Source organism: Lonchura striata, chromosome 3 (genome assembly GCF_050655825.1).
Source record: "Lonchura striata isolate lonStrDom1 chromosome 3, ASM5065582v1, whole genome shotgun sequence".
In the NCBI taxonomy this organism is placed as follows: domain Eukaryota; kingdom Metazoa; phylum Chordata; class Aves; order Passeriformes; family Estrildidae; genus Lonchura; species Lonchura striata.
In genome coordinates this window covers 91,971,979-91,985,703 of record NC_140705.1, presented here as the reverse complement: position 1 = coordinate 91,985,703, position 13,725 = coordinate 91,971,979, and the positions used below count along the sequence as shown (strand labels likewise).

Below are 13,725 nucleotides of genomic sequence, written 5' to 3'. Positions count from 1 at the left end.
CTGATCTGCCCACATATCACACCACTGGAACCAGTGGGAACTCAGGAGAAGTGATACGTATAAACTTATATGTTTAAAGCACCACAGCAGAAAATAGCACCTTTTATTTTAGTGGGATTTATCCAAATACTGCCTTGCAACAGTAAAATAAAATATTTCCAGTAAGACAGCCATGAGATGCATGCTTTGAAATCACAAGCAAGGGCATCACTCCAGGGCTACTGGCTGTGGTCACATGAATCTCTCAGAGCAGTCAGGGAACAATAATGTACAGCTTCTATCAAAGTTTCTATCACCACCTTTCTACATGACCCTGGAAAACTCTGTTCATATTGAATTTTTTTATTTTTAATTCAAGTGGAAAAATAATAGAAAATAGGACCTTTGATGACTATTTAGATGTAACCTCTGTCTCAGCAACCCCCTGACCTGCCAGCTGGAAGATGCTACAAGGGACTATCACAGAAGATCAAAACATATTCCCAAAGAGTATTTCCAGCATAAGAGAGGGGAGGTTTCACTTCCTGCTGGAAAGCTGTTTATTGTTGAGCCATTGGACTTTGGAGGTAAAGAAACCTGAATTTAATTTGACATTAATCAGCACAACTATGGCAACAGAAGGGCACAGTCAGACTGATACTGGTGGTGGTCTGACCCCAAGGGTGCAGACCTAGAACTTCAGAACAGTGGTTGATCTGTACTTGTGCCATTCAGACCTGATGGCCACATTCCTCTAAGATCTTCCTACACAATTCTGTTGTTTAAAATTAATAACTTCAACTTAAAGCAGCCAAGTCAGCCCAGTAGAGAGGTCTCAATTCTGATATATTTATCTCCAACAGTATCTTAATCCAAAATCAGTCTCTGAAATCAAGAGATGTGCCTTCACTAGAAGCCGCAAGTGTTTCCCAAAGTTTGTTCAGGAGTTTAACCTACTCTTACTGAAACCTCCAGGAATTTTCCCATGGATTTTACAGAACCACAGAGTTAGTGTTGGGAGGGTCCTCTGGAGACCAAGACCCCTGCCAACTCAGGGTCACCTAAAGCAGGTGACACAGGAATGTGTCCAAGTGGCTTTTGAATTGTCTCCATTTGAAAAGGGTCAAGCCAAATATTTGAGGGGTGGCACAAGATAGGATGCAGCTTAGAAACCAGATGTCCAGGGACGTGTGTGGAAACTGCTTGCATGATTCACAGAGCAAAATCTAGCCTAGAATTTTTCCCACTTTGCATTAGAGCTGATAGGAATCTTTTCTGTCACTGCAGCTGCCCATGCAATAGACCTCTGACCATCAGAAATGGGTGCCAGGGACAAAACTTGTGAGTGGCAGGGGCTTGCTTCAAAACGTTTTTTCAAAATACAATTGTAAATCAAGTACTTTTTCCCTAAGATGGATTAGTGAGAGAGGCTGGTGATATTAAGACTGTACTGCCAGAACATTGGCAGCTTGTAGAAAATAAAACTAGACAGCTCTCTTGGAAAAAAAGTCCCCTTCCTTGAACAAAGTCCTCTTGGCACCCCGAGACTTAGCACACAGAGAAGGAAATTCCCTTTTGCATTGGTCAAGATTTTGAGGGGAAAAAAAAACCCTGATACTCAAGGAGAGAAAATGCACACTCAGATTCGTACAGGTACAGTTGTGTCTAAGAGTTGTCCTCAGAGACAGAAATTACATCACAGTCTTCCACCTTTGCAATTAACTTGAACCAAATTCCTGCTTCAAGATCTATTTTGTAGAAGTTGCCACTTCAGATAATTTGTGCACTGGATAAGTGCACACAAGAATTACAAGCAATGAGCAAAGCGGTTGTGAAGAGGCCGAAATGCAACCCTGGCTGGTTTGGCAGGTCCATCTCTGGGAATGTGTTCTTGAACTGCTGGATAAAGGAGCAGGGCTTGGGAGAATTGTTGGGAGTGTGTGGTGAGGTGTGTGAGGTTTTACCAGCCTGACTGGAAAATCCTGGGTGTTATGTGCAGTGGGCACATGTATGACTATGGGAGTTGATGCACTGAAGGGACAAGGACTAGTGAGGCTGTAAAATACAAGTATTGAGGTGCTGAGTTAATGCTGGATGATTTGATTTCATTACCAGGAACTGGAGTGCTTGGGCATTGCTGCCTATAAAGGGGTGTTTGTATAAGAGAGCAAGCCATGTTTCCCAATTTCTGCTTTTTCGGTGTAGTACATGCATTATTCTCTTCTGTAGCAACAGTAAGAAGTTCTGAATAAAGTTAAGATTCACACTTATCCCAGTTGTATAGCAGATGCACACTCCACTGATGTTTTTATTCTTTGCCACTTTTGACTTGATTCTGTTGGTGTGAAATACAGTGCAGTGCTGGGGGGAGGGACCGGGGGCAGACAAAGGACAGAACAGAGCCTGGATTTCCAAAGAAGAGAGAGGTTTTGGCTGCCACCTGACATAAGTACTTGCAGCTGACAGCAGCTCAGACATGAGGATCAGCACTGGCAGGGTGGCTCAGCAGCTTCACATCACTTGGTAGGGCTGCAGTGCTCAAATGATCACCCAATTAGTGCCCCAGTGACAATGTGTGCAAATCCCACAGCCCCCGGCCAGAAGCCTCAGGCAGAGGACAATTAATGTGCCTGCTCAGTTCCAGCACAAAAGAAATATGAACTATTTCTGACCTCTTCTCTCCTGTACTCCTGACCCATGAACAGCCAGACAACTTCTGCTGATAACAGTTTATTTTTTACTAAGAGACTCTGCCTCCTGGGCAGCTCGGTGCTATACACAGTGCTAGGTAGAAATAAAAACTACAGAACTTAGTCCCTGCTGCAGGATGCTGCTCCTGTGTCAATCTGGGATTGATTACTTGACACTTTAAAACTCATCACCATCATGCAGGGCAGTTTTTTTCCTCTGAAAGGCAGCATCCTCTGGACAGCATGTGAAGAGCTGAGGTGTCAAAACACTCAGCAAAGATTTAGCACTCTCTGTGGGATTTTTATCAGTGGGTAACAGCAGTATCATGCATTTACAGATGAGTAAACCTTACACAGAGCCTGAGTTCACACACACCACCAGGGACCTGCAGAGCCTCATGAGGTACCTGATTCATCTCTAATGGCAGAGAAGAAGAACAGGGGAGATGCTACTTTCTCTTTTTTTCCTTATTTGCATTTATATATTAGATGGGAAAGGATGACCAAATCCTTTTTAAAGCAATAACTAGCAACAGTGCTGAAATAATCATCTGGGCCAGAATTTAGACATTCAGAAACCTACAGAAACTCTTTGCCATTTTTACTGCACCGATGAAACATAACTCCAGCTTGCCAAAACCCTTATTGAAATTCCTTCCTTTGCAATATTCCCAAAATATCAGCATATTCATATTTATTTTAAGCAAGCACAGAAACCCAATTCCAGCAGTAAAATTTTAGAGTTTGTGAGTGTGGGTCAGAGTTAAGTTTGTTCTTACACAGAAGATTCTCACAAAAAATTATGGAGCACAAATGTGGACAAAGGCGACACAAAACATAGAACAGCTGAAGTAATTTAAAAGGGTCAAGCCAGTGCTCTGGACTCTGGGAGCTCTCCTCATCAGTGAGGGCTACACTGAACTACACCATGGATGACTTTATGATTATAATGGTAAAGTAGCTGAGACCTCAGCCAGTTTAAAGCTTCCCTCCTTCAAGCTTTACCTTAATAAAATTTTAAGGGCTGAAATGCTGAACTGGAATACATCGTGGCTGCTTTACAAGCCTAACATCAAAAAGGCTTGGCAGAGTCAGGGTCCACTCATTCCCACTGCCCTGTGGAGCTGCTAAGCTCCAGGGGGCTTCTGGACTCCTTGGCTGGACCACACAGCTCTTGCTGCTCACTGTGGTTGCCAAAAGTCTGCCCTGTCTTGCAGGCATAACAAGAGCACCATTCCCTTCTGAAAGTCCAGGGTAACAACTTCCAACAAGGAAATTCTTACTCAAATAGCTGTACTGAGGCCTGCATTCCCAGGTTACAATTTGGATTGAATTATGGCAGAGGTCATTTAATGTAAACGGGGTCTCAGTCTTTCTACAGCAGCAGGAGCACTTGAAATTTGGTCCAAAGTGGTTAAAAGTGATAACATCTTTGTGGTTTGGGGTGGGAAAAAGTCAGTTACTGTGTGTTTATGCACATCCATTTCTATGTGAATGCTGAAGTTCCCACTGAATTTCCTGAATGAAAAGAATGCCAAAGACTCAGGAAACTCTACTTTTTTTTTTTTTTTTTTTTTTTTTTTTTTTTTTTGTGTGTGTGTGTGTAAGAAAACTCCCATAATTTGAAAAGTGTAGACAAGATTTTGGAGGAAAAAAACACAGAATTTTTTTCTTCAACAGTTAATCATCTTCAGAAGGAAATCTTACTGCTTTGAAAAAATGAGAAGGGAGGAAGGTGAATTTGGATTGAAGAGTTTGTGGAAGTACCTCTGGACACACACCTCCATCCTAGATTTTCTGAGGTGTCTGGGAGATGAATGTGCAGCACTGACTGCCCGCCTTCTGTCTTAATTTGATTGAGCAGAGTGCTCACAAAGTGTTATCTGGAGCCTATTATTCGGTTAATCCAGTTTACACCTGATTCTCAGCGAGATGTTACCCTGTTTTAACACAATGAACTATGGCTTTATTACCCTCTCCTATCTCCTCCTCCCTCCAGCTTGAAAAGCTGCACTTCAATGAATGGCTGATGTCAGCATGGGGGTAATAACCTTCATTAAGGGCAACAAGGAGGGACATCTGGGCAGGCCAGGGGAAAGGGCAAGGAGTAAATCCATTAGGATGTGCAGATTACATTGCTATCAGAAGAGTGCTTGGTTTCAGGACAGCTTTTTTGTGTGGAAACATCCAAAATGCTCCTGCCCTTGGCTGAGTTTTCCTCTGAAGGACACAGAAAGACCAAGAGAACTGGGACTGACAGCAAAGCAGGGGTAGGTGGTTGGTTTGTAAGTACAGATAAAAACAAATCCAAAGTGTGTTGTAGATGTTCAGACCAATCCTTAAGGAAAGTGAGGGAGAAAGGAGAAAATACAGTGTCAAGCATGAGGAATGTGACCTTAGGGTAAAGGTGGTGACAAGTCCTGTGGTCAGTTCTGCCTTCAGAACAAACCAGTGAAATTTTAGTGTTCTGCTTCCCCCTCCCTCCAACATACTGATAACAGCAAACCTTTTTTTTATTTTTTTTTTTAATTTTTCCTCCCTGTTATTTGTCTGCCTTGAATTGTGCCAGGTTTTTAGGGGATAAGGGCCATTTGCTTGTTACTACCTGGAACTTCTAGGGTCAGCTGTAAAGGAATTAACTGGTAGAGGAAGGGTATTGAAGGATACAACCTCCTAGTACTGATGTCTCACAGAGAATCCCAGCACATTCTCATCTCTATGTCAGCAATGAGGATAGAGACTATTTCTTTTTAAAAATTGCCTTTCTTTTGCAATTTCTAAAAAATCTATAAATCCCTGAAGAATTCATGACATTGATTTGAACAGGCACTTAAACCTTCCTTGAACTGGGAAGTTGGTTTCATGTCAGGAACAAGTATGAGTTTTACTTGGGGCTCTGTTCAGCTTTCTGTGGTAGAGGCTTTATGCCAAAAACCTTTTCACATGGAAGGTGCTATAATTCCAGCCACTGGACAAACCCATCACTTTTATTTGCTAAATTACTTCTGAAGGGAAATTCCATTTTCATGGAGAAACTTAAGCATTTCCACAGCAAAGATGACATTTCCTGGCAAAAACACATTTTTCCCTAACCATGCTTGCTGTTCATCTAAAAGCAGAAAAATAAATTGATTTCTTTGCAAGAACTGGAAAAGAAATAAAGAGTATAGAAGCTGGCTTTTGGTTTTCACTAACTGAAATAAAATTTATTTTGCATGGTTCTAGATTAGAAAGCAACTTTTTATGATCCAGAAAATACCCAGCTTTTGGTTACTACAAATCAAGATTTTCACCCACAAAAACTTGAGTATTCCCTTGGTTAAATACCTATGCCTTTAGGAACTTGGATCCCTCCTCTGATGCATCAGAAATCAATTATCTGGTTATCCTCTAATTTATTAAACCTCATGTCTCGGATTCTGAAAATATTTGGGAGCTGCCGTAATGCGTTTTGCACTGGCCAGTGCATTTTGCCTGACTCAGCCCAGGCACCTTGGCACCCCGAATCCATGTGCTGAATCCCACTTAATTAATGTCCAGTGTACCGTGCCTGGGCAGAGCGGACAGCTGGCAGCTTATCTTGCGTGACCCTGGGTGACAGACACAATCTGGGATCACGCTAATGTGTGCCTTTTGTCACTTGATACCGGGGCAGCCAAAAAGTCAGGGCTGCAGCAACCAAATGATTAGCACATATCCACGGGGATAAAGATGGGAGGGAGATATGTCTGCCATGAACATGTCTCAGTGCCTTGTGATCCACACACAGGCTCATGCCAGATGCAAGGCCACGACTTTCCATTTTGCAAAGCACCTTACACTGCTCTCAGCAGAAGAATTGGTCGTTGCACAGAGGAGACGTCGGCTGAGCAGAAAGTTCAGGAATTAGGAATAGCAAAGGATTTTGAGGAGCTGAGGGGTCTGCTCACAACTTTAGGGTGCCATCACAACAATACACCTTTTATTAAAGAGGTGCCAGCAAGGCAGGCATGGCCTTGGGAGGAGCTCAGTATCACACAGAGCTAGTGCCTGGTTTTGGAGCTACTCTGAACCTCCACCTGCCAAGATTTCTGGTCAAAACTCACTGAGATACAGAGGAAAACTGATGGAGAAAAGTCTCCGAAGACAGGAAAGACTCATTAAGCCAAGAAGTAATGGGAGAAGTAAGAGAGGACCTGTGGGATCAGCTCCTGATTGCTCACGTTTCCACGCAGGGAATTGCAAGGGGTTCATAAAAACAGATTAACTTGTTGTTCAGAAATTCTAATAAAGAAAACCTAGAAGCATTAGAAAATCATTCCAGTTGGAGGGACATGGAGAAATTATGGCGGAATCACCTTCCCAGAGGATAGGGAGAATTTGCTAAAGATCATTTTTCCTGGTCCAAATATAAAACCCAAATTGGACACAAACACTAGCAGACCAGAAATGGAAAGCTGAGGTCAATGGGTCACCAATCATCTTTGCACAGATGGAGATATAAAGTTTCATTATACTTTTCCTATGCGAGCACAACCCACTGAAGATGGAGAAGCCTTTCTGCAGCTTAAGAAATACTAATAGGCACTTCTAGTAATGACTACTAGAAATTGAGAAATAGTCAAAAATATTCTCTTAAATATGTTCACAGCTTATCCTTTTCACTTCTAAAACATCTTGTAAAGCTATTGCTGATGTTTCTCTGGCAATTGGAAGAGAGGCCAATGGGGAAAATAGTGCTATATCTCACTTAACATAATTGCCAGTGATTGCTGACACCCTAATTTATCTGGATTGCAGAATTTTTCTCCCCTAACCCCCTAACTTTTTAAGTGGGATCATGCTGGAAGCATTCCATGGCTGGTGTGAGGCAGCAATTACAAGAGGACCTTGCTGAAGGCTCTGATCCAGGTTCCTGCTGCTAACATTCAAACAAATAACAATAAAAGAAACAACCCATCACTCAAAAATCTAGGATTGGTTTGCCAAAATTTTCCTTTGTACAAATTATTTTCAAGTTTCTGTTTTTCTTCCATTCCCTTCATGAAGTCATATTCTGGGTTAATATCTCATTGCTGCCAGTTGCTGCAAGCTTTATAACATGGGAAAGTGTAGCATGATCATTTTTTAATGGATATAAGTTAATAAAAGTGGGTTGGAAAACCTTAGAAGCATTTCCAGCAGAAGATTAAATTCACTCTATTTCAAAACATTCCATGTTAATGAAATTTTGGTCCACAGAATGAATTGCAGGGGATTCTGATAATGTTAAAATATCTTAATTTTCATACTATGGCATGGAATATCTTAGGTTAATCTGAATAAAAGCCTTAAATGTTATTTAACACATATAAATACACATGTATTAGTGAAAAGACATAGTAACATTAAAGAACACAGTGTAGGCAGCTCTTTGGGGTCCTTAGCTGTGCCTTTTAACTTTCAAAAACAGGAAGAAAACTAAAAATTGAAAGTAATTTTTTAAATTATACTGTTATGCCACTCATATATTGACCCTTTATCACAAGAGAGAGCCTGAAATCTATAGTTGAAGCCAACCCCAAATCACTGCGTATGCTCAAGTAAATAGACAAACCTTCCAAAATCATCCAAATGACCCTGCCCTGGAATTATCAAACCTATACACTTTGCACACAGCATTCTGACAATGCTACCAAGCCTGGCTCTGAGGAAGTACTAACCTTCCCTTAGTGCTGAGCTCTCATATAACCTGAAAACTGGCTTGAAATGAGTCTTTATTCCATCCCCACCTCTCCTCTTCAGATTAGGGCAAAGAAAAGTATTGAAAAATTACAGAGGGATGTTGTTTTTCTTTAATCCAGTACAATTTATACAAACTTGATTTTATACCTTCTCATCAGGACTCCTCTGTCAGACCCAACTCTGAAATCACACTCAGGACAAGACTGGCTCAAGAGCCTTAATACCATTATAGCTCAGTTTTGCTGGAAAATCACAGTGCAGAGTTGTTTTCCGTTTTCATTGCTTATTAAGCTGAGCCTCAAACTTGGTTAAGTGGGATATTAACTCTGTTCCCATCTGGCCTCAGGCGTCTGCATCACCTCTCCAGACTTCCACGTTTTCTATCTTATCACTGCATCCTTTTGATCAAGCAGCATCTTTGAGCAGATCTATTCTCCCTTTTACAGTCAGTATAACCTGACTAATTCTCCCTTCCTGGTCTCCTATAGGAGCTGGGAGATGCAGTCAGGCAGGTGATTTGGGAAAACTGCATGACAGGCTCAAAAATCCTTTTCTGCTTTTTGCCTTTTTTTTTTTTGTTTTTTGTTTTTTTTTTTTTGTTTTTTTGTTTTTTTGGTTTTTTTGTTTTTTTTGTTCATGTTTGTCACAAACAACTTGTGTAAAGTAACAGCTGGAAGGTAAACTCGACACCTCCTAATCTGCTCCTCCCAGGATATGTCAGGAAAAGTGAGATTTCACATCCAGCAACAGCTGTAGTGTAAGAAAGGCCACTGCTTGAGGAATAAAATCTGTCAGCTCCCTTAGCTGTCACATTCAAGAAGGTACTTAAGTCATTCCTGTTCCTCAATAACAGAAATAACTCCACTGACTTCAGTGGGACAACTCAAGTGCTCCGAGCAAGGCACACATCATTCCAAACTGGGGCTACATCCAGCACTCTTATCGGTGTGCTCACATGGAACCGCTCTGCTGGACAGCTGGAACCATTATCCATGGCCGGAGTCTCAGGCTGAGCAAAAAAATGTTTCATTAATAGTGCTAAAAAGAAGCACTTGGCCTTCAAGTTACTCATGGTGAAATGATAAACAAGCAAAGGTCAAATTTCAGGCTGCCAAACTATTATCAGGACCCCCTCCACAGCAGCTCTTCAGGAAAACGCGTAATTGCAGAACAAATGAGTCATCTGTACACGGCACAATTAGCACAACTGCCCATGTAATCATGTTAATTGCACAGAACAAAGCGTGGATGGGAGTACCCGCAGCACCGCGGCCCAGAAATCGGGGCCAATCAGTTACAGATGAGCACACACAGAAACACTCACAGGTTTCAGATGGGCAGCTCAGGGAAATGGGTGTGCAAACTCATCAGCCACACTCTTACCTACACTGGAGGTACCCAGCAAAAGCAGGGAGGGCAACATAAAACATGCAGGAGTGAAGAATGGTACATGAAAATGAGATGGGGATCAGTTATGGAAGGAATGGGAAAGGCACAGTGATAGAAAACTGAGGAATGCACATTTATGTGTGAAAAGACACAGCCACAGCAAAGAACTTTGCGAAGGTAGCAGGCTGGGCTCCCTCAGTTTGCCTATTTCTTCCCCCAGCAGAAGGGTAAACAGGAGACATGGGAGAGAAAATAAAGAACAGACAACTACAAACAATAGAGCATGGAGACAGAGTGAGTCAGGAGAGGGAGAAGAGCAGATAAAGCAGCAGGACTGAAAGAGAAGGCACTCTTAAGCTTTGACAGCATATTATATAATTTCATATATTTAAGCTCCTTTATTGCTGTATGACTTTGGCATATGGCCTAAATCTCTGCAAGTGTGAGAAAAAGACACATGGCAGTTATTTGGAACTTCTGGGGATTTCACTGTTGCTGGTTAATTAGTGAGTTTTGTAATTAAAGGCAATTTAGAAAAGGTAGAAAGAGAACCTACTGTTCACGCAAAGCCACAGCCCCTCCCAGAGTAAACCTCTAACTCCACAGGAAAACTGATTCTTAATTATTACTGGAGCCAGAGATCCAAATATCAGGAGGGAACTCTCAAGATTTTTAAGTTTGTTTTCACAACTGAAGCCATGGAGCTCACCTGGACCCCCCTGTGGCCTCCAGCGCACTGCAGGCTAAAGGAGATGTTTTAAAGAGATGTTGAAATCCTGATTTAGAGAATTCACGTGACGGTAACTTGGCAGCAAGTTAGAACCAAGGCAGGACATGCACAAAACCTTCAGCCTCTTCCCTGGGACATGCGACAGACTCCTTGGCAGGGAGCCCTTTCTACCCCAAGGTGCTCAGCATGCGGGCAAGAACATCATTTGCACGCTGAAACTACGGGGTTTTAGGTCAGGGAGATGGTTCCAGGCACAGCTAAAAAAGCCTTCTCCAGCTGCAATCTCGGCAAGTTAAACCGACCTTCCTTTAACCTCAGCCACAATGTTGGTTCATTTACTGTATGGGAAAGTAATCAACCCAAGCTCCCTGGATTCGGCAGATTTGTTTCAATATTTTCTATACCGTCCCAGTATGTGCCATTGGGCTGCTAATGCGGCCTACAACGGGAGCCAATGTGAATAAAGGATTGAATTACAGTTGAGATGTCCCTGGTATAGCTTTCTGTTGTCCTGCAAACCCTCCTTTTTCACTTACCTTCAGCACAAAGAGGCATCTTTTCCCTGAGAGGGGAGTCAGGGCGATGCGGTGTGCGCAGTGCAAGGATCCCTTTGTTGGCCGGGCTTTGTGTGGGAACGCGCCCTCAGTGAATGACAGCCAGGCCTGAAAATTAGCTTTAGCTTTTGAGAGCTCAGCTTTCCTTCTGAATTACTGCGTTCTGTAACCTCAGAAGCCAGGTATTTCCCTTGACAGGGGATGGGGCAATCCTTTGGGGCAGGACGTGAGGCTCTGAGTGCCAGGCATGACTCACAGGTAACTTGCTGATATTTCACAGAGCTCTGACAGGACACCACGACCACCAGGCAATTGCAACTTTGCTCTCAACTGCAGACACTATCAACGCTTTTGCCTCTATTGGCGCTGCAGTGTCAGGATTTATTATTTTCCTAAAATTTATTTCCCCGCTAGATCCAGCTACTGTAAAGCTCTGGAGGTCTGTGTAAGACAGATGATAATGCTTTCATCAAATCTCAGCCAAAGAAAAAGCCTCCAGGGTAGAATCATGAATGCAATAAAGATGTTTCCGTGACTTCAGTATTTACATAATGTTATATCCAGTGTTATGCCCCAAGTTCCCAGTAAGGAGTGAGGCCATCTGCACAAGGACACACTGAGGCAGCCATTCCCCCAAACAGATCACAGGCTACACTGACAGGGCAGGAGGCTGAATACAGGATGTTTCATTATGCTGCTAAAGAGGGGAACTGAGGCACCCAAGTCATGCAACTGATAACCAGATTGGACTTTTTGCCTCAAATTCAGACTCAGAGGGCCACACACACTCCAAAAACATGTAGTAGTTCTGTCAGCTATTCTCATACATATTTCTGGTCATGTGATGGTTCCAGCTGGGGTAGAGATAGACACTGCTCTTCCATGGTTTGAAAACAATTTCTAAAGGAAAAAAAAATTACATTAATGGTACAAAACATTTGACTGTAAAAGAAATCATTTTTGCTTCTGATTTAATTAATACTTCCAAAGACCTGCTTCCCATTGGGATGAATCCTAAGCAAAGTGCCTCAAGATTGCTGTGATTGCAAAAACTAGGCATTAGATGAGCTTGGCAGGGAAGAGGTTTCCCAACTTCTTATGAGGAAGCCTGGCTGTATTAAAATCCAGTAGATTAGACATAAGGAAGAAATTCCTTACTGTGAGGGTGGTGAGACCACTGATGTAGCCACAGTGAAAGAAGGGGTGTGTAGAGGAAAAGAAGGAGTGCTCTGCTCAAGGAGGGCTGAGATGCAGTGAGAAAGTTCCTGGTTCAAGCAGGTCCTGGTCAGCAGCCTGGACACCCATGGGCAGCTTGGGGGATTTCTAGCATTGATTTCCACCTCACAAACACAAAGGTACCCTGCTACCAAGCTGCACTTCCAGAAGGCTCTGCAGGTTTACAGCCTCTCTGCCTTGCTGCCAATGATTTCCTCATACCTTTCAACTCCTGGTCAATGCTTGAATTTTGAAGTTGAAAAGAAATGAGCTCTGCCCACTTTCAAAATAAAAAGTGTATCTCACAACACAAACAGTTTATTTATTATAAAAATGCACTTTTTAAAATGCTGCAAGCAAAACTAAAAAAAAAAAGCAAAGACTTCATTAGGAGAGAATGCTGTGTTTGCCTTATAGCAATTTTTTTCCATTTAATTGTAATGAGAAAACCTTCCTGTGCTTTGTAAAAACCTCAAAATGTATTCCTGTTCTCCACTATTTTCAGCTCAGGTGATTTTCCAAGCTTGTTGTTATTTTTCAATGTGCGAATCTCTGAAGGCTCTGCTTTGCAAATACTTGTTCACTCTGCTCTTGAATTCAAGTAAACTGTTTGCATTTATAGTATCATTTGGCAAGGATTTCCCCAGACTGCTCCTCCCTCCTGCACGCCTGATTTCCAAGCTGAGGAGCACAAGTTTACTCAGCCCTTCCTTACGTGGAAACCTCCCCAAAACATCCATCAGGCTTGCTGCCTTTCTCCAACCCTGTTTTCTCTGCTGTGCTCTTATTGAGCGGAGTGTCCTGGACACCAGTGCTGGATTTCAGTGGAGCTGAACCGAGGTTTTCTGGTTTGCTTTACTTTTCCGAGTGCAGCCAAGCACTGATGTGCTGATGGAAGCAGCTACACTAGCCCCAAGGGCTTGTTCCAGAGCAGCACATTTCATGTGCAAAAAAACCTGGGACTGTATCTCCCCGTATATAGCACTGTATATTTATCTATACTGAATTTCATCTGCTGGTTTACTGCCCAGCCACAGGCTGCTGTAAGAACCTTCTCTCCTTCTACAGAGCCCTTCCTCTTCCTTATCAATATGATTAACTTTATAACAGTGCAGACTTTGTCATCTCCAGCACAGACCCCAGCAGAACCTCACTACAGACCTCCTCTATGACTTTACACTCATTCACACCAATCTGCTGCTGCTTATTTTTCAGCCAATTATAGACCCATGGCAGCAGCATCCCTTTACTGCTTCGTTTCTCATAAAAACTACATATGAGGAACATTAGAAAAGTCAGTCTGGGAATTCATGTAAAGTATATATTTGGACCACTCATATGTACATTAACTTTTCCAAAAGGTGCCTTAAAAGAGCTCTAACTTCAAATGGAAACATTTTGCCAAATTAAAATACATTCAAATGCTTTTGAAAAGCCAGAGCTGAGTGTTTCTATGAACAATTTA

At 42.3% G+C, this 13,725-nt stretch overlaps 1 protein-coding gene across 3 annotated transcripts in view; it reads right to left on the bottom strand.

Annotated features, from left to right (window-relative positions):
- Positions 1–13,725, bottom strand: part of LOC144246041 (CCAAT/enhancer-binding protein zeta-like) — a 104,493-nt gene that overhangs the window by 41,422 nt on the left and 49,346 nt on the right. Inside the window, exon 1 of one of the 3 annotated variants that reach the window (XM_085577054.1) lies at positions 11,028–11,227. The exons of 1 other annotated variant lie outside the window; for it this stretch is intronic. In XM_085577054.1, the coding sequence (XP_085433180.1) occupies positions 11,028–11,046 (19 nt within the window). In that variant the 5' untranslated portion in view covers positions 11,047–11,227. Of the gene's footprint in view, positions 1–11,027; positions 11,228–13,725 lie in introns of those variants that run through there. One more of the 3 variants, XM_077781961.2, reaches the window with a different exon arrangement.